The 20,398-nt window shown below is 40.0% G+C and overlaps 1 protein-coding gene across 1 annotated transcript in view; it reads right to left on the bottom strand.

Annotated features, from left to right (window-relative positions):
• Positions 1–20,398, bottom strand: part of arhgef12b (Rho guanine nucleotide exchange factor (GEF) 12b) — a 30,074-nt gene that overhangs the window by 6,554 nt on the left and 3,122 nt on the right. The window contains exons 2-27 of the mRNA XM_079171864.1: positions 15,116–15,207; positions 13,617–13,715; positions 13,300–13,349; positions 12,751–12,808; positions 11,833–12,038; positions 10,876–10,953; positions 10,508–10,633; positions 10,038–10,157; positions 9,261–9,386; positions 8,875–8,973; positions 8,599–8,709; positions 7,197–7,295; positions 7,055–7,097; positions 6,637–6,742; positions 5,783–5,920; positions 5,668–5,700; positions 5,179–5,293; positions 4,919–5,024; positions 4,026–4,271; positions 3,539–3,689; positions 2,900–3,069; positions 2,668–2,814; positions 1,903–1,988; positions 964–1,089; positions 264–378; positions 37–137 (exon numbers count right to left, since the gene is read on the bottom strand). Of these exons, the coding sequence (XP_079027990.1) occupies positions 37–137; positions 264–378; positions 964–1,089; positions 1,903–1,988; positions 2,668–2,814; positions 2,900–3,069; positions 3,539–3,689; positions 4,026–4,271; positions 4,919–5,024; positions 5,179–5,293; positions 5,668–5,700; positions 5,783–5,920; positions 6,637–6,742; positions 7,055–7,097; positions 7,197–7,295; positions 8,599–8,709; positions 8,875–8,973; positions 9,261–9,386; positions 10,038–10,157; positions 10,508–10,633; positions 10,876–10,953; positions 11,833–12,038; positions 12,751–12,808; positions 13,300–13,349; positions 13,617–13,715; positions 15,116–15,207 (2,947 nt within the window). The remainder of the gene's footprint in view (positions 1–36; positions 138–263; positions 379–963; positions 1,090–1,902; positions 1,989–2,667; positions 2,815–2,899; positions 3,070–3,538; positions 3,690–4,025; positions 4,272–4,918; positions 5,025–5,178; positions 5,294–5,667; positions 5,701–5,782; positions 5,921–6,636; positions 6,743–7,054; positions 7,098–7,196; positions 7,296–8,598; positions 8,710–8,874; positions 8,974–9,260; positions 9,387–10,037; positions 10,158–10,507; positions 10,634–10,875; positions 10,954–11,832; positions 12,039–12,750; positions 12,809–13,299; positions 13,350–13,616; positions 13,716–15,115; positions 15,208–20,398) is intronic.

Below are 20,398 nucleotides of genomic sequence, written 5' to 3' on the forward strand. Positions count from 1 at the left end.
CATATAAATAAATAAAAAGGATTCTAGTGTTTGTACCTGTTTGTTCTCGGCCTCTTTGACAGCCTGGTTGACGTTGTTGAGGATCTTTTTGCAACATTCGGCAGCTTTCTTCACCTTCAGCCTCTCCTCAGCGTCTCCTGCGTGGAGATAAACAAACACAACCAACAGCTGCTTAACGTACGACAGAAACTCCTCCAGTCCTTCACCAACATCATGAGCGACAGAGGCCTGCAGTCACACCCACAGCTGTGCAGTGTTTCTACCTGTGTACTTGGCGATGTTGTCCAGTAGGAGCGGGTACTTGGTGACTCTCTGCATTTCTACAGGAATGATGTCTTTAAGCTGCAGCCTGCGACACAGACGGTTGCTCTCAGCCTCCTGAAAGAAAGACAGTCATGTTATCTTCTGTTTTTTAATTAAAAAAACACAAAGAAATCAGATTTTTTTTAAACAAAAATACTAGTCGCACTACAGACACTGGAGTTTATGTTTATAAGCTGATGTGAGTTATGTCTTCTAGCAGCAGGAACATTTTGAATGCACAATGGGAAAATATCCAGGTTAACAAATATAGAAGTTCTCTAACTGTAGACCTCATGTGATTCAACACATGAATGATAAATACTCATATCAACTTATATACAATTTTTCAAAAAGCACTTTTCAATTAAAATTGCTTAGTAGAGGGTCATCCAGAAGACCTTCCTAAGCCTGCGGACAATGTGACCAGGCCTCATATAAGCTGCATGAATAACGGTGTGTTTCCTGTATTTACCTGCATGAATAACGGTGTTTCCTGTATTTACCTGCATGAATAACGGTGTTTCCTGTATTTACCTGCATGAATAACGGTGTTTCCTGTATTTACCTGCATGAATAACGGTGTTTCCTGTATTTACCTGCATGAATAACGGTGTGTTTCTAGTATTTACCTGCATGAATAACGGTGTTTCCTGTATTTACCTGCATGAATAAGGTGAACCGCTGGTCTTTCTTCTGCCGGCTCTTGATGAGCTCCAGTGCAGATGGCTGGTTGCTGCAGAAAGTTCCCACTGCTCGTTTTATCTTCTCCTCTTCCTCCCCGCTGAACTGGAATCAACACACAAACGCAGCAGATTTACAGTCAATCCCAGTGAATTTACTGTTCATTTCCAAATGCTGTCCGGAATCTTTAAATGTGTTTGAACTGCAGAGAAAACCAGGTACCTTCTTAGTTTACTTTATTATATTACGCTGTGTATACGTATGTCATTAGATATGTTGTTGTTTTTCTACTTATTAGTGGCCTTTATCGTCTGTCCTCAGAAAATAGATGAAAATTAGCCTGTTAGGTATTGTTTCTGTTGATAAATGAGCATCACTACGGAGGCCCTGAGGGAACAGTGGAAAATAAAGTCTGGTCAAATACATTTTCTATCTATAGCAGAAGTGCACCACTACCTCATGTTCTAAATGTTGTTTAGAACATTTAGTGGTGCACTTCAACCTCTTGTGGCCAACATGTGAATTACAAAAACTAACAATAAAAAGATGATCCTGGCAAAACCTTTTTTTACCTGTTCTTAAGTCTTAAACACAGGAGAGATCACCAGAATATACATTTTCTCTCACTTGCATCTCAGAGTTTCTGTAATTGTCCGTGTCAAATTAACAAATACAATAAAGATACAATAAGACTGTTGATGCTGTTAATGCAAACTTCAAACTCCCTCTAAGTTTCCCTTTTGTCTTTGAAAGTACATTTCCTGTCTGTAAACCTTTGACAAAGCATTTTGTTTTAAACAGCAGTGCCTAATGAATCCTATTGTTATTGACTTGTAGTCCTCACTTGCAAACATTTCCCTTCACTCCGTGCTGAAGCTCCTAAACTGCCTCCTGCATGGATTGAATATCCGGTCTTACCCACGCCAGCAGATCATCTGCGATCTGACCGATCACCGACGTCTCGCTCCTCTTCCTGATTGCTGTCATTTGCTCCGTCACAGAAACTGTGAAGCAAAGTTATAAAATACAAACATTCAGCTTCTTCTTCTTCTTCTTCTTCTTGTTGTTGTTCATAATTCTGATGATTGCTCGTCATGTTAACACGTGTTTTTCCTTATAAATGTAGGATATCCAGATACAGACTGCATCATGTCTCCAGGTGTAAAAGGAGTAAAACAGCCAAATAAGAAAAGGAAAGCTGGAACACTTGTACTGTGTAAAGTGATTTCTTATTTTAAATTATAAAGATCAACTTTTCAGAAGTCACCTGACTAACATTTATACCAACTAAGACAAATGTTTTTAAACTGTTGGATCAATCAGCTTCAAGGATACAGAAATACAGTCACACATTTATACAGATCTACAAACTAAATAGCACAAAATACATCAAAAGAGAAAACGATTTAGCACTGCTGAAAAAACGTTGATCTTTAGAAGTTCAAATACGTTTTTTAATTTATATTTTCAAATTTGTAATAGTGAAGTTTAGGATAACAACCTGAATATGTCAATTATTTTTTTAATTTCAGTTTTAGCTGAATTGTTGAAGCTGTTGTGAACTTAAGAACAAACTCTGTAGCTCCTAAATTAATAACAACGACAGGCAGTTAACAGTCAAAAGATGTTTTACATTTATAGGGTTGCAAATACATATTTAGTGAATGGAATCTGTGAGGCTACCATGCAGCTGGATGATCTCCTCCAGGTTACTGAAGATGTGCTTGAGGTCCTCGGGGGGAAGGACGCCGTCTCTGTTCAGCCGCTGGTAGAAAACACAGTCCAACACCTTCAGCATCCGCAGGTGAGCCCGCTCCGTGTAGAACAGCTCTGAGGTGGAACACACATGTAAGACACGCTGTCTATTGCTGCATCTTATCATTTTTTTCCACGTCCAATCCGTTGGACGACTCACCGTTGATGACTTCCTGCCGTTTGATCTCCTGCGGCGTTAAGCTCGCCAGGACGCCTCGACTGACCAGACTCTGCCAGTTCACGGGGTTTTCTTCACACTCCATCTCACCCGCCTGGTCGTCTTCACTCTGGACGTCGGCCGAACTCACCGGACACTGCAGCTCCATCCTGCTGCCGGTCAGAGGACAGAGGGAGAGAGGCTCGTCTTTCTTTATTACACTAAACAATCCAAATAAGTGGAAGAATAATCATTGTAAATATGCTTTATCATTACTTAATTTGACAGAATTCATGCCACATTTTCTCCTTCTGTGACAACAATTAAAGTAGAGCTGAAACGCTTCATTAATCTGCAGCTACTTTCATAATCGATTCATTATTTGAGTCATTTTTGAAGCAAGAATTCCAAAAGAAAACTGTTGGTTCCAGCTTCTTTTATTTGACTTATGCGACCGTAAGATTAATATCTTTAAATTATAGACTGTTGACAAAACAAGCGATGTGAAGACAACATCTTGTGTCCAGACAAAAAAATATATATATTTCTACTAGTCTGAAAGAAGACATGGAAGCAAATTAACTGAAAATGGACCCGCATGAAGAAAACAATCTTCAGAGAAATTCCAAATCCTGTGAATACCTGAAAGCCTCCTGATCTTCCTCCTGTAGCTGCTCCAGGTTGGTGGGGCTGAAGTCAAACTGAGTGCCGGTCGGACCGGAGACGGCGTCCTGGTGGTCTCCAGGCTGCAGACCCTCACCCAGTCTGGGCTGGACGCAGAACGGAGACACATCTGTGAAGAGGAGAGTCATGTCTCAATAACACGGTGACTACGTCCACTTCTTAAGTACAGTCTATGAGTGCAGCTAAGAATAGATGTAATAGATGTCCTAACAATGTGATAGTCTCCTCTTATAATACTTATTAATAATAGTATTGCCTAGCACAACACTTACTGTTTACTTCAAGACATGCAACCTGTGACGGAGGAGTCACAACCAAAGATATTCCCAATAATATCAGTAGTTACTTATATGGTTAATTTAATATTAATTTAGATTTAACATGAAACAAATGTTGTCCTCTGAATCCCTAAATGAGTTGAGGAAGAGAAGCAGGTATCTCTTACTGGAGTCCGAGTCTTGTCCGCTGGTATCTGAGGCCTGACCGGTGGGCGAGCTGTGTGTGGGGGAGGTGCTGCTGCTGCCGGTGGAAGGCAAAGACTGCGTGCCGGCGTCCGATCCCTCGCTGAGCTGGTTCCCGCGGATCCGTCCCGAACTCGAGGCAGAGGAGTCGGGCTGCTCGGGGATGCCGACGGCTGGATGAGAGAGCTGCTTCGGTGAACGCTGCTTGTTCAGCTCCACGGCTTTACCGACTGAAAAAACATTTTTAAAAATACATCACATTTACAAACACTGGTAACATCTATGCATGTGCACACTTATATTTACACAGATACACCTCTTTCCTTCCCCTTGTATTAATGTATAGAAGTATTTTTAGAGCAGTTAAAACAGTAAAGGAATAATTTACTCACAAAACGACCGTTTGTATATCAATAAACTCACCCCGTGTAACTTTGAACTCTGTTTTTTTTTTTATCTAATCAAATGTTTTGTCCATGTTAAGGATACGTTGATGCTGGGACGACCGTACAAGAACATCTTTGTTGTTCAATTTGACCGTCTGTGTTGCTCTCCTCATATTTGATATAAAGTTTGATTAATGACGCACGTGTTAGTGAAGTAGTGAGCATACGGCTGAATAAATGACACTTGAATTAAACTGCACGAGTTGTGAGAGTTTGTAAACCGATGTTTTGATAAAGTTTTGTTGTTAAACGCGGTTATCATTTACTTCAATTCACCAAGACATTTCTCCGTTTTTTGATTCTCCGTTCAGAGTGCAGACATGAGAGAAAAACAACGTTCTCTTCAAGGATTCAAGGAAACTCTAGAAGAGTTACTGACGTACAAAAGGTGGTTTTGTGGGTGAAGTCTTCCTTTAAAGTGTTCTTCTCACCTGAAGTGGAGTCCACTCTGCTCAGACGCCGAGGCGGGCCGAGGATGTTGGGAAACCGAGGCTTTCTCACCTTCTCCTCTCCGTCCTTCTCAGGCTTGATACTCTTCTGCTCGTTCAAAACAACAGTTATTAACTCGAAGGGGCTGCGTTTCACACAGACTGTGGGACCATTAAGAGCATGTGTGCTAACGCTTATTCTTGTACATGTGCGCATTCAAATAAAATAATATTTCTGCTTGTTTCTGAAGAAGAGAACGAACCTTAATCTTGGGCAGGAAATTGATGCGCGCTCGTTTGTGCTCGAGGCCTCGAGGCTCCTTCACCTTCACCCCGAGGTGCTTCATATAGGTGAGAATCACATACTGCATCGTTTGGCTGCAACATGAGTCAAGAAAAAGGTGATTAACTGTGTGGCAACATTTACAAATGTATAGGGCTTCAACGGAAAAAGTCTTTACCATACAGTTACATTTTAAAAATCCTAATACTTAAAATACTTTAGCTCGTGAGACTCAAGCTGCGGTCTTCTTTTGAGGTTTTTCCATTTAATTTAGTGTAAATTAGATTAAAAATAAGCACTGTGAAGACCCTTTAATCCACATTGATTTCAAGAAATAACTAGTTCAACAGTAAAATACCGGAAGAGAAACTAAAACACTTCTTTAAAAGCAGATATAAATAGATAGAGCTGCAGATGCATTGAAGCTGATGGATGATATAACATGTAAACAAAAACTCCCTCCTCATACCACTTCTCCTCTTCTCCGGGATGTGACGTGACCCTGCAACAGGCAGCTCAGGGTTAGCACACAATAATACAAGGAGTTGAATATACTCTGTGTGTGTGTGTGTGTGTGCGCTCACAGGATATCATCGATCTTGGAGAGGATGTGTTCAGCACAGGAGCATTCCTTCTCCAGGCCCTGGGCGTCTTTTCCTCCCTCTGAGTCCAGCTTGGACAGCTCGTCTTCAGCCAGAGTCAGACCCATGCTGCGCTTCTGTCTGCACACACACAATAACATGAATAACAAACATATAGATATTATTAGCTTCTTACCACTAACCTGTGACAGGATAGGTTCATTATTGTCCAATTGGTAACAATGTATTTTACTTGAGTGTTTTCTTTTCATGGTACTTTCTACCTCGTCTCAGAGATAAATCTGTACTTTCACTTCACTGCATTCATCAGACCGCTTTTGTTACTTTACAAATTAAAATCTTTGCACAAAAACACACAAAGAGCTCATAAAACTATTCATGATCATGTAAAAACATTTCATGGTTCCAGCTTCACAAATGTAAAGTAAAGATTTGCTTCTTTTCCTTTTAATAAAGTTAATGAATTCATTATAATGTTAATGTGTCGTAATAATGTTGAGGTTTGGACTAAACAAACATTGTGAAGGCGTCACTTTAGGCTCTCTCACTATTCTTACAAACCCCCCAAAAAATGAAATCAGTCGATTAATGGAGAAAATAATCAGCAGATTCATCCGTAATGAAAACAATCATTATTTGACAGTTCAAAATGAGCTCCAGCTAAACCAACTAAAACAGTAAAATACTGCTTTTACATCCTGATTATACTTCTACTTAAGTAACATGTTAAAAGCAGGACTGTATTTTTACAGCGTGGTATTCGTGATTGTACTTCAGTACAGTATCTGAACTCTTCCTCCACAGGTTGACTGGTTCTACCGCGGTGTGACTGTTACCTGAAGTCCTCCAGGTTCCTGTGCAGGTCCGGTAGCAGTGTGTCCTGTAACGTCTGGGTGTACTGTTTACAGAGCTCCTCTGGGATCAACTCCAGCCTCCGCTTCTCTGCGCAGAGACACCAAGAAATATTGAAACTACTTGACAGACTCCTAGAGGGTCGGTAGAGATATCTTGATCTGAAACACAGCGACTACATCTTGACTTTTTCTTTGTCATTGTTGTTATTGAATTCTGTGTTTCTGCTGTCCGTTAGTTCAGTTAAAGCCGATCAAAGACTCTGTTTTTAAACATTTGCGATCCATGGCCTAATAATAGTTATTTTAAATGATCAAATACAATATTTGTATGGCTTTTCAAGTCAGTTATTTGAAGAAGAAGTTATTTTCAAGTGTATTTTAGTGTCTTTCCATCCCTTACCTAATTCAGCTGACACTGCCTCTGGCACTGGTACTTTAAGATTCTGGGAAGGACAACCAAAGTTAAATGAGCAAATATACAAAATACTCAATAAGCTAGAAACTTGGTGAGAGAACAGAAACTGAGCAAGAAAAGAACTCACAGCAGTTCGATCCATAAAGAGCGAGTGGAACTCTATGAAGAAGCGTCGGCTTTCTTTGGAGCTGGTTTGTTTGTGCACGTCAGCGTAGAGATAACAGAGCTAACAGGGGGAAAAGGACAGAAAAAGCTCCATAATACTGTCAATGTGAAGTTCTACATCTCATTTAGAATATTAGTTCAAGATTATTGTTTGTCTTTACTGCCCCAAAACATGACCAATGTGAATTATCTCACCAGAAAGTCAAGCTGTTATCAGAACAGTGAAGGCGTTCCACAGGGATCGATCCCCGGCACACTTTCATTCATATTAAATAGTATTTGAACACAGATTTTTATGTCATTATACCAATAACCCAATGCACCGTTATATCAAGGTCTGTGCTGCAAAGCACTTTTACAATTGGACAAAATTGACTGTGATATTCACTGCTAATTGCACTTTTTACACACTAAACGGCACTCAGATGGAGCTTCAACCAAACAGTAAATAATGACTATATGTTATAAAATATAGTATTAAATATGCTGCGTATTGACATGCTGCCCTTATAGTTTGAAGCCACTGGATGTAGTCAACAACTAAAATAATTGTATCAAACTGTGCTTAATTTTCGTTATCTGCAGAGCTTTGCTTCTCAAGCTTTGTCCAGTTAATTACTTCACTTCTGTACAGTTTTCTGTTCTCCGACTTCATATATTTAAACTTTATCTAAAGGGTAATACTGCCAACATTCTATATTTTTCTTATTCTGACAATGAATTGATGCTACGAACAAAACATTATCCCTTTGGCGTTTTGTCGGGGGAATCAGTTCGGCGCCAACTTTCTGTTGGCCGACAAAAATAATGTCATCCGAGCAGCACTCTGTTTAGACAGAGACCTCAACTGTTGGCCGAAAACTATTAAAGACACATTAAGTGACGTGTTCTATGATAGCCACTGTAGTTTATTTTGAGCCAGTTACACATATACACATTACTACTGCTGTAAATACTCACCAAATGTGTATTAATACGCAGTTTAAAAAAAAAGACCCTACAAATGAATGATTGCACTTTTTTTGTATTTGAATTTACATCAGTAGAAAAGAATGGACTTGAGGGTTGAGTGTATTGTCGGATGGTTTGTGGTTTCTTCATGGAATTTGTTGACAATAAAGTATGCAATATCACCAGTATTATCCTTTAAAAACATGCAAAGTTTGCATAAGTTTGGTACACTGAAACAATTTTTTAAAAATCCTTGTCTTCCCATTAAAGAAGTATAAAACAATCAGTGTAGTATAGGTATATTTGATATTTGGGATTGTCCTATGAGTATAAACCGACATAATATCAGTCAGATTACCAGCATGAGTATTATTATACATTAGTGTGTGTTCTGTGTGTGTTTGCTTATGTACCAAAGGTGCCGGGTCAAACTGCGAGACAACATGATGGAGGAAGGCTGCGAGGTGAGCCGGCCGAGACTTCAGCACGTCTATACTCTGGAAACAGCTGCACAGTCCATTAATCTGACCGACAGAGAAACAGGGATCAATACCACAGACTCCTGAAGGTCCACATCAGCAGTCTGAATTACATGAAAACATGGAACGTGCTAATTGTTTAACATTTAAATGTTCATAGAAGACGTAACTTCTTTTCCAGCAGTGGGTTAACTACATTTCTTCAGATACCTGTTCTTGCTGAGAGTCAAAGTAGTCGTCTTCTGCTCCGATGATCTGGAGGTTGAGGAGGTAGGGAGGGCTACCCACAATGCACTGGGCACTGGAGTCCTGAGTGATATATTGGCTTGTTATATGCACTGATGGACAAACTCACACACTTATGTAAGAAAGGTTAGTTAGTTGAAAGTCTGGTGCGTCTCACAAAGACACTAAAGGGGGCCTTGGTGCGTCAGCTTTGGCCTCAGTCTTTTGGCAATCAAGTGCACATTTAAGGCACCTTTTAAAGGATTCAATAGTTTTAACATTTGGTGTTAATTAGCTCGTTAACTATCAGCTGATAGTGTGTCTCTGTGCACGTGTGTGAGTGTCTCTGTGTACGTGTGTTAGTGTATTACAGTATCAGTGGTGTCCTCAGAGTCGGGCGATGGGCAGAAGTTGAGGCCGTCCCGCCGGCTGACATCCGGGCTTTGACAGGGCGTCTCTCTTTTGCCAGGACCCTCTGTGAGGGGGCTGCTGTGCATCTAATACACACAGACAGAAACACACATATTAATATACACACACACACACACACACACACACACACACACACAGAACAACACAGCACTTAAGCCAAATTGATTGTTTAGTCTGGTGCTGAATGCTGGGAAATCCCCAGAGATTGAAGAGTCGGACCATTTCATTCCTATTTAAAGAAGTTTTGATAAAGAAGCAGGAAGTTATTACAAAGAAGTCTAAGTAAGCAGTATTTTCAAAGAAGCTTCCTGTTGTAACATTTGATTATATTAATACTAACGACTAGCACCTGATCTTATGGTGAATAAGCTGTTCTCTTAAAAACTCCATAAACACAAAATACATCCAGTATGAAATGTTTTAAACGTCACTTAAATCACAATAAATCATGTTGAGAGCTGGTTAAGAAATGAAGCATCGACCTAAGGTTTCTAGCTAGTATCTTCATTATTTCTGATTAATTGATTGTAAACTGTCAGAATATAGTTCCCATTTTCAAATTGCTTGCTTTCTCAGTCGAACAGTCCAAAACCAAAAGATAGTAAATTTACAATGATATGAAACAGAGAAAAATAATCTGGAAACTTGTGAATGTTTGGCATTTTTACTTGATAAATGACTTCTGGGTAATGTGGTTCATCTGTTTTTATACCCACAGAGTTGTTGTTGGTCGAGGGCCCGTCGGTACTGCCGTCGCCCTGTGAGGACGAGGTCTGTTCCCTCTGAGGGGGGCCGACGTCCCCGTCCTCAGCCTCACCATTCCTGGACGCTTCGTCCTGAAACATACAAATAATAATAATCAGTTCATTATCTTCTCAGTTACCAGTAACACAGACTCTGTAGAGAGTAATGAGGCTACAGTGACAGTGGTGGAAAGACCAACGTTAATGTACTCTTGGACTGTACTGCAGTACAAATGTAAGGTACTTGTAATTTACTAATAAAACATTTGGTGTCTAAATGATACAGTTTTTATCTTAAATTAAAATTATTGAAGGACAGAAGAAAAAACGCTGATTCCAAACTTTTGAATGTTTGAATGTAAGAATAACAACATAATTTCTGTCCATATTTGTGGTTCAGAGAAAAGTGAAAGGATTCATGTAGAGTGAGTTTAGTTTTCTACCTGTGATGCTGAGGCTGAGGCTGCTTTGCTGAGCTGCTCCTGCAGCAGTGAAATGTGCTTCTTGGCCTCCTGCACCTCCTTCAGTAGTTTGGGCCGAGGGTTTCTGCTGCACTCCTCCTCCTTTGTCTGAACACAAAGAAATCCCAGAGTGTAGTCGACATCAGCCACACATGAAAAACACAGATGATGTGTAAAATATAAAAGATGTTTGATGATCTCTTGACTTGTGTGTGGAAACATGTTAAGACAGATGAACCACTCAACATATTCAGGAGTTGAAGTAACGGTTATATCATTTCCGTCACAATCACTGTGTCTGATGAAGTGCACACAATCTCATTGCATCACACACACACACACACACACACCTGTAGCTCCTGTTGCTCCTTGGTTAGCATCTGTTGCAGGATGTCGGCCGTCTGGCCGTGCGTGGTTTTGTTCTCGTCCTAGAAGAGAAAATAAAAAGAACACAATGAGCCAAAACAGTCAGCGACACAGTGAAACACATTGGATGTTTCAGGAATAATGATGTAACAAACGGGGAACAGAGAGAAGTGAAACTAATCAGACTGAAAGTGAAAAACAAAAAAGGGGAACGTGGACATTCATATATAAAATACAGGATATGATTTCTATGACATCTTTTCTAAATGTCTTCAAATTCAAGTGTTAAACTAAGTGAGAGATAAAAAGACTTTCTCATTCAGTTCTAATACTTTAATTCAAACAAATTATTTACAGGTTTTTCACATTTTATAAAACCAAAGTTTGTACTTTGACACATTCAGTGTTACAAAGAATGGAGTGAAATACCGGTACCAGCCAGTTAAGGTTCATGGTTATGGAGAACTAATGATGCCATTACAGCCTCAATTATCAAATTAATGTGCAGATTAGTCCACCATGCATTACATCAGCAGCTTATCACAGTTTAAAGTTACATAATGACGCCAGCACGCATCCAAGAATAAGCCACGAAAATGGCGAATACAGCACCTAAAAAAATATATATATATATATATATAGTGTAGCAGAACCCCAATCTATTACTCAGTATATTTATACCTCATACCTTTATCTTATTTGTCTTGCATGCATGTGGTTATGTGATGATTATAGTATAAAAGAGTTTTCTGGTTTTAAGAAAGCTTAAATTGATTTTAACAACAAAATCAGGCGTCTGTTTCTCACATGTAACTAAGAGAACGCAACATCCGAGTTCATCAGCAGTTCTTGAGGTTGTTGTATTTATCTCGACCTGATAGTGAGAGCTAAATGCTGTGTGATGAAGCGTCCCCGTCCTTTAAGCGACAGAGCTTCCTTACCCCATCAGGCAGAGAGGAGGTGATGTGCTCCTGGAGGCTGCGTTGCTCCCCACCTGGCAGTGCAGGCGAGTGGGGCGTTGAGAGAGAAGAAGGTGGGCAGACCTCTGCTCCTTCCTCCTTCTCTTCCTCCTCGTCCTCCTCCTCCAGGGGCATGTGAGGAAGCCCCGGAGGCCTCCCCAGCACCGTCAGCGCTACATAGGAACCCGCTGCCAGAGAGGAGTCATGGGAAAGGAATGAGGAGAGGGCGAGGAGAAAGAAAGGAAAATGCTGACACGTGTATAAAAAAGCATCCAAGTCACTGTGAAGATCTGATCAGTTAAAACCAGCTGAGAGAAAGAGAAACATTTCACCACTTAACAAGGAGCTAAATAATGCTGATGCATTATGTCATCAATTACAGCTGTGCACACAAGCGGAGGGGAAATCCCCTGAACTCTCTCTCAAAATGAAATCTCATGGATTTATTTCCACAAGGAGTGAAGGTCTTAATATCTAAGACTCGTTTGAGAGTTGTACGTTTTGGGGGGAATGTTTGTCGAAGCACAATCGCAAGTCAGCACAAATAGTTCCGGTAACTAAATGAATGTTTAAAACACCCCTCCAGAAATAGAACGGTGTGCCACGTCCATCACCCCGAAACTGAAAATGCAGTTGCCATTTTTAGTCGCCTTATATTTTGAGTAATAAATATCTCTACAGTTGTACGTCAGCATGACTGAATTGTTCATCTGATGGCAACCTAAGGACAATAATTGGTTGCCAATTTCTCAAAATGGTTGCGAATGTCCAGGTTGTTCTACAGTCTTTGCCCCTCCCACAGAATGATCAGTAACTACCGTAAGCCTTATTGCATTATTATATTCATTAATGCTCCGTCATGATTGCATGTGATGTCAAACTGAAGAAGTGCGTACTTACATTTTATCAGCTTCACAACCTCTATGTGGTTTGAATGTGTGACCAAGGTCCCGTTAACCTGTCACACAACACAAAAGAACATTGGGAGGGAACAGTTGAACATGACGTATTGATATTTAGAATTTTTGGTATCGTCAACAATCCCATGAAAAGACCAAAACCAACAGTGTGTTAGTCGTTCCTCAATAAATAAAAAACATTCAGAATTTCTTAAAAAAGCTGGCAGCTGCATTTTGTATCAATATTACACAAACAGGAGTAAATATTCCTTTTGTTGGTGAGTATAGATGCACTGGTAAGTATTTAAAGCTGCAGAATGGTGGATTTAAGATCAACTCAAATTAACTACAGTATGTAAGAAAGAAAGAAAGAAGGAAAAGAAAGTAAGTAGGGAGTAAGTATGTGAGTAAGTCGGAAAGAAAATGAATAAATAAGTAATTGAGTAAGTAAGTAAGTAAGTACGTAAGTAAGTAAGCAAGCAAGTAAGTCAGTGAGCAAGCAAGTCAGCAAGTAAGCATGTAAGTAAGTAAGTAAGTAAGTAAATCTCACCTTAATGATCCTGTCTCCAGTCTGAACACCGGCTCGCATTGCAGCTCCATCTAAAATACAAAAGACAGAACAGAGTCAGAGAAGTGAGTTGTAGTCATGTGTATGTTTGTACTCCTCTTGCTATTCTTGTGAGGACCAATTTCAGTTTCAAACCATCGTAGTGAGGACATTTCTGCATTGTGTGGCAGCTCCTAAGTTTAAGGTTAGACTTAATGACGGAGGGTCCTCAGAAGTGTAGAAAGACAAACATACGAGTGTTTACTTGTGTGTGTGTGTGTGTGTGTGAGAGAGAGAGAGAGAGAGAGAGAGAGCTTTACCTTCCTTTACCAGCTGCACAAACACTGGGTTGTCTCCACTAACAGTCAGCCCAAAGCCATTTTCATCTCTCTGGATTATCACACAGCGCTGCACAAGACCTGTAACACACACACACACACACACACACACACACACACACACACACACACACACACACACACACACACACACACACACACACACACACACAGCATTATATAACATGCTACCAATGGTGCAGTGAGATAAGCTAAAACAAATTGTGGATGTGACACAGGTGATCCAGCTTCAGGTTTGATGTGTGCGACAAATCAAGAGATGGAAACAGAAAAGGTTTGTAAATAGAAGCGTCTCTGTTTCCAGCTGAATCTGGACTCACCAGCATGAGATGTTTTTTATGTCTATTCGAGATCCTTTTCATAGTCATGTAATGGTAATAATACTTTATTTAGGATAAAACCTTTTGTATAAGTTTTAGTATAAATGTTAAAACACCGTTGATGTGAAGAATTTACATGAAAATATCTGAAATACTCAAATAAGCTAATATATCTAAATGATGCAAATATTGCAGTAAAACTGAGCAGAATAAATTAATTGTGATTTAAGTATTGTTGTTTTAATCTGGTCCCCAAATACTCCAAGGAAACATTTTTTAGGAAATTGACTTCTCAGGTTTTTTCTCATAATAATCCGTTATGGAATAAATGGGGGAAAAAAAATGTACTTGTAAACAAAGTTGAGGCCTAATAAATATTTTGAGTGGATTTCCTTCCTCTTAAAACCTTTCTAAAGTTAAATTTTTTAATTGTGCAATGTTTACATCCATGTTGGCTTCCAGTCTTCTTCTTCATTGCCTCTGTCGTCGCATCATTACTCGGTTTGCACGTTACCGCCACCAGCTGTCAATCACCGGAAAACTTATTCTTCTATCTATTTCTATCTATTAAACCAGCCTTTGTTCTGTTGTTTTGACCATTTGGGAAGTCCCATGACCACATGCACGGCTAATAATACCCGTTTGAATCTGCCATCTGTCCTCCTGAGCCAGTGAAACCAGCCTCTTTATTTGTTAATGCTCTCGTATTCTTTTACTTTCAGTCTAACAAACTTCCATCGGGGATGTTCTTCCTGTTTCCACTGAGGAAGTGTAGTGACTCCCTATCTGCCTGGTTTTTCCTTTTCCTTCTCCCACTTCAAAGAACTATCTGAGAGAGCCGAGTGGATAATTGGTCCTCCAGTGTGAAGAAAAGGGCAGGAAGGATTAATATCCGTAAAATGTTTTAATGGTGAACAAAAATGGCAATCACATGTTCAAAAAGCCTGAGGTGACATGTTCATATTGTCCGTTTTGTCTGAGCAACAAACCAAAACCCCAAAATATTTAGTGTACCGTCATATTTAACAAAATAAAAGCAGCAGAGACGGCCTGAGATCTTCTCTGCGATTGTTGCGTGCGTGACGATAAAGAGTCTGAAGCTTGAAGAATAAAATGCTTCAGCGTGTGACGTCTCTTTACCTGTCGGGTCAAACTCATGTTTGAGCGAGACGGAGGATTTCTCATTCTTGGGTTTCTTGTCTGTGGGCTCCTTGTTGAGAATGCTCGGGGTCCTAGAGAGACAAATGGAAAAGTGAGAACACACCTCAAAACAAATATATATATATATATATATATATATATATATATATATATATATATATATATATATATATATATATATATATATATATATATATATATATATATATATATATATATCTTTATAATTCAAATTGAACCAAAACTATCAAAGATTTTGACAATAGCATTCCCAAAATCCCAGATTTCCTTTCTGTTTCTGTTGATGTTAAGCATCAAATTAAAAAAAAAAAAAAGAGGCGGGTAATCTAAGGACACTATTTTGTGTTTTAAAAATATGCTGCTCACCGGCTTCAAACGGCTAACAGCTAATGCTAACTAGCGCTCATCCTGCCGATCTCTACACAGATTTGTGGTTCACAATGTAGCATTATTAGCGAAAAAACAGGGAGAGTGTTTAACCACATGTGTGTAGTACTAGTTTGTACAGTATTGATCGGGCAGGATGGAGGGATCCGGACGCGAGGGACACTTGTTGTTGTTGTTGTTGTTTTGTAGCATAAATTAGCTGATAAATGATGATAATGTGATATCGAATCGGTGCAAAAACTCGCCGATACCTGAACCAGTATTTTAGGACTTTCTGATACTGGCATCGGTATCGGAACAACTTTAGCAAGGGCTAAAAAAGTATGATTCATTATTATTGCAAATATATGATCAGATAAGACTGTAACCACGGAGAAAACACGTACTCAGATCTCTCATATGGGCAACAGCCTTCTTTGCCACTCACACAGCGTACCATTTAAAACTCACACCTTCCCATAGAAGCAGTGAAGTATTCTCCAAGCACAACCGTACCATCAAAGAGGAAAGAGGAGTTTGTTGATGTCTAATTCTGAACTAAAGGACCCCAACAGGCTCCATGTACTCCCTGTCTCTAGTTATTACCCAGAACTCTCGTGGGACCACTATATATTAATAGCAGAGGAGCCCCCACAGCTCCTCCTACTCGTTCCGCAAGAGGGGGTTTTGTTTGTGCTGCTGTTCCTCCCTTGGACAATGGGGGCCCCGGGCTTTTAACAATGGCTCCCACGTCAGAGCCAACTTACTATACTGTGGCTTTGTGGGACAGATTCCCGGAAACAGAGACTGGTTGGGGTTCTTGGCCCGGCTCCAGTTTCCTGAATGTGGTGAGAAGGCTGGAAAAAAAAAGAAGAAGGAGGAGGGAGACGGGGAAAAAGGAGGAGGCGCAGCACAAGTGTCTGTTTGAGGGAAGACAGAAGACTGAGAGAGCTGAGGAAGTTTTAACTTCGTGAACAATCCCGTCTAAAACTAACCTCATGGAGCGGAGAAAAGACGGCTTCAATCCATTCCTGGGGTGTCAGATTCAAACAAATAGACAGAAAACCAAGAACATGTGCATAACACTTGACATATTGTCACAATTACAGACTAAAAATAGTGTAACTGTGTTGAATAGAAGAGTATTTTGGTGGTAACCTTTAGATTGGAAGGCCTATTCAGGGAGCCTCCTCGCTGCTGATAAGAAACAGCGAGACAAGGACAGACGGCATCCTGCTCAGTGGGTGGCAGATAAAAGTACATACTGGAGGATAACAGGGAGGAACTCAGCTTCAGTTATTTAAAAGGCGCAAGCATGAAGCGGTTTGATTCAAACTTTAGATGTTTTACTTCTTTGGTTCTGGTCGGACAATAACTTTGATCTACTGTACCTGAAAACACAGCTAATTGTTCTTACCAACAAGAACTGACGGCAGGATGAACGACGATAGGAAGTGACCACAATACGAGAAGGTTTCTGGGTACAAGGTGAGAGATTAGGAACGAGGAAAAAGTTCTCATACAGCATTCGTAGCGATACCTGGGAAAAGTAATGTGCTGTAATTCGTAGATATCCCACAAAATCAATTCATATCTATCCTTGTAATCAGTATTAATATACATCAGCCAATTCTCCAGGCTATACTCTGAGTCCGTGACATTTACGGCCTTTGTAGAGGCCATTAATATTCTGCATTTTTCTGATGTTCTGCACAGTTCTTGTGAAGGTTCAAGTGTTCACGTCCATGTGAAACGTTTACTGGCACCACGACGAAAGGGAATCATTCATTTACTGTAATTGTATCAGCGTCACCCGGCTGGGACACACGTCTGCTGGATGATTTGTTCAGACTTTCTCTACTTTCTCACTGCACAGTTACCAAAAGAGGGAAAACATGCAGCAATCTACTTGTGCCTCAAATGCCAAAAATACCAGACAATTCCTCTGGGATGATAAGAGCGGAGCACTCAGCTCCAGAGGGCCGGAGACAAAAGCCCAGAGGAAGAAGCTCAAACTCCACACAGAGCTCAATGTTTGTTATAAAGGTCATGAGGTACAGTGAAACACTAAAGCATGACTGCCTCAACAATAACTAAATGATGATTCCACTTTCTAAAAAACGTTTTCTCAATTAACTTTATATATACATATATATATATATATATATATATATATGGATTAACTTTTCCCAACCATCCTGCTAAAAACATTCACAATGAAGATCATAACAGACGTTTTGCTCGACAATCTTCAGCTCATCTCATGAATCGGTCACTGGCGAGTCTTCATTCTGATTGGCTGGCTGGCTAAATGAAGGCAACACTATTAAACTGGAAGAAATAATTGCAACAGCAGCGGTTTAGTTAAAGACCTTTAACCTTTGGGTGCTGCACACATTGAGCTTGTGTGTAATCAACAAAATAAATAGAACAAATAACCTGATGAGAATCATAAACGAATCCAATAAAGAGGACTTCTTTAAAATCATCTTTAAATTCTGATTCTAGATTCAAAATGTAACCAGATCCATATTTATTGATCACTTTTCCCTTTACTTAATTAACATTAATATACTGCAAGTCTTACCTTTATTTATAAAAATACAAAAATAATTGATTAAAGCATAAAGCTGATATTCTATATTTCTCTTGCAGTAAACAAACACGAACATATTAAAGTTTATATATTTATATATAGTTTTTATTGTTTCTGTTCCTACTGAAGACGTAAATCTTTAAAAAGAAGTCATGAATATACACAGTATATTATATTTTAATACTTATTCTCTTTGGGCTGGTCACTGCAGCATTTGTTTGGGACTATTTTTAGCGGCGGATTAATCCACATGTGGCGCTCTAGTGAGTATTTGGGGCAGCAAAACAGTGTAAAATAAACTGCTGTGTGTGTGTGTGTGTGTGTGTGTGTGTGTGTGTGTGTGTGTGTGTGTGTGTGTGTGTGTGTGTGTGTGTGTGTGTGTGTGTGTGTGTGTGTGTGTGTGTGTGTGTGTGTGTGTGTGTGTTCATTGATGTGTTTTTAATGAAGCTCTACGGCACAGGGGAAGAAGAAATCAGGTTTTGGATAAACACAATATTTGCTCGTAAGATCAATTCACCAGATGTATCCTTTAAGTCAACAATAACTTTAACGGTTAATTATGTGAACTTTAAAGAGGGAATATTTTCATGTCTTTAATGATTCGTTGCACATTTAGCATCTGACACTACTTATCTCCCACCGCTGCGTCACCACAAATCTAATATAAGAGCTTGTGAACTGAACTGATCAAGTCGCTTCATAATGTCGGCTACAAAACATCCAAGATCATTTCTGCGTGTGTGAAAACTTAAATCCTTACACGGGCAGATTGATAAGGATCGTGTCACTGGCATGCAGAACAGTTTGTAACAGGAGCTCTAATTTACTAGATTTCCCCAAACCAGATGACATCAGACTCATAAATCATGATTACATCGATGACATAGTTTAAATCTTGAAGGCTATATCTCCGTGGAGCACCATTCTTTGTGGGTGGATTTAAAGACGTAATGTAAATACTGTACGTCCATAATCCAGCAGTGTACAGATAAAATAACAACCGTTTGTGTCTTAAGGGATGAAGCCTTAAAGCTGTGTTTGACTTTAATGATGAATATGCAAAAGTCTAAATCAATCTAGAGAAAGAAAATATGACTTTTCCTGACTAATAGGAGTGTTTGCGAAGACACAAAACCAACGTCAAGCTGCAACATCAAACTAGCTCTCCATGAGCAATAACGGTGAAACAGTATGGAAATGAGGTAATAGGATACACTTTAAGTGTTATTTGAAGTGCACTACACAGACAACAGAGGCTGCGAGTGTTTTTATTTTACTGGTTTGTATTGAAGCCGTCCTGCACTGATGTGTCGCGAGCAGCAGTGTCAGTCAGGACGGGCTGGGGGTCTGGTGGGCCTGATAGACATTGTTCAACAATGATGTCACCACTTCCCGTCAGGGTGCGGGAGAGGGTGGAGGGGGTGGGGGGGGTGGGGGTCGGCGGGAGGGAAAAACCCACAGATCAGCAAAACTGTGTGACAAAGAGCCAAAGAGCCGGGTCCACGGCCTTCTGCTGATCACACACCCTCGATCTAAGCGAGCGTCGCCCTGACACTCAAAATAATGTAAATAATGAGTCCAAGTGTGTTAAAGCTGCATTCTCTCTAATGTCCACCAGGGGGCGACTCCTCTGGTTGTATAGAAGTCTATGAGAAAATGACTCTACTTCTCTCTTGATTTATTACCTCAGTAAACATTGTAAACATGAGTTTATGGTCTCAATCTCTAGTTTCAAGTCTTCTTCATTACAGCATGATGTTCATTTAGTAAATGATGGTCCATTTAGAGTCAAACAGACCATAAAGCAGGGTATGCTTTAGGGCGGGGCTACACGGTGATCTGTATACGGCGTCTCTACGTCACTCCTCCTCAGTGCCAAACTCGAGGCTTTAAACCATCAGTCCACAAACCAACAAGAGACGTCACGACGCTACGTCCACTTCTTATTCACAGTCCGTGTGATTAACCTGTTGGCTTGTCTCGAACCGGTCTGATTGTTTGTGTTTGTTGCATCAATATTTTGGCAGCGTTGCCGTGTTTCCAGATCTCAGCAACCACTTTGGCGAGTACAGTGTTGAGAGAAGCGATAAAAGCAACGGGCAGAGCAGCTCAAATACAACCCTAAAGTTGTATTAAACTGTAGTTTTCCTTTAAAGCCCTAAACTCTTCTGACGGACAGGAGAGAGGGTTGTTTTAGTCCAGACAGGAGAACATGTCCCACGCTGGGGGTCGTCACATCCAGACAGTAAAACATCACAAATGTGAGGAGAAACCGAGAG

The sequence above is a fragment of the Pholis gunnellus genome (genome assembly GCF_910591455.1).
Source record: "Pholis gunnellus genome assembly, chromosome: 13".
NCBI classification, from domain to species: domain Eukaryota; kingdom Metazoa; phylum Chordata; class Actinopteri; order Perciformes; family Pholidae; genus Pholis; species Pholis gunnellus.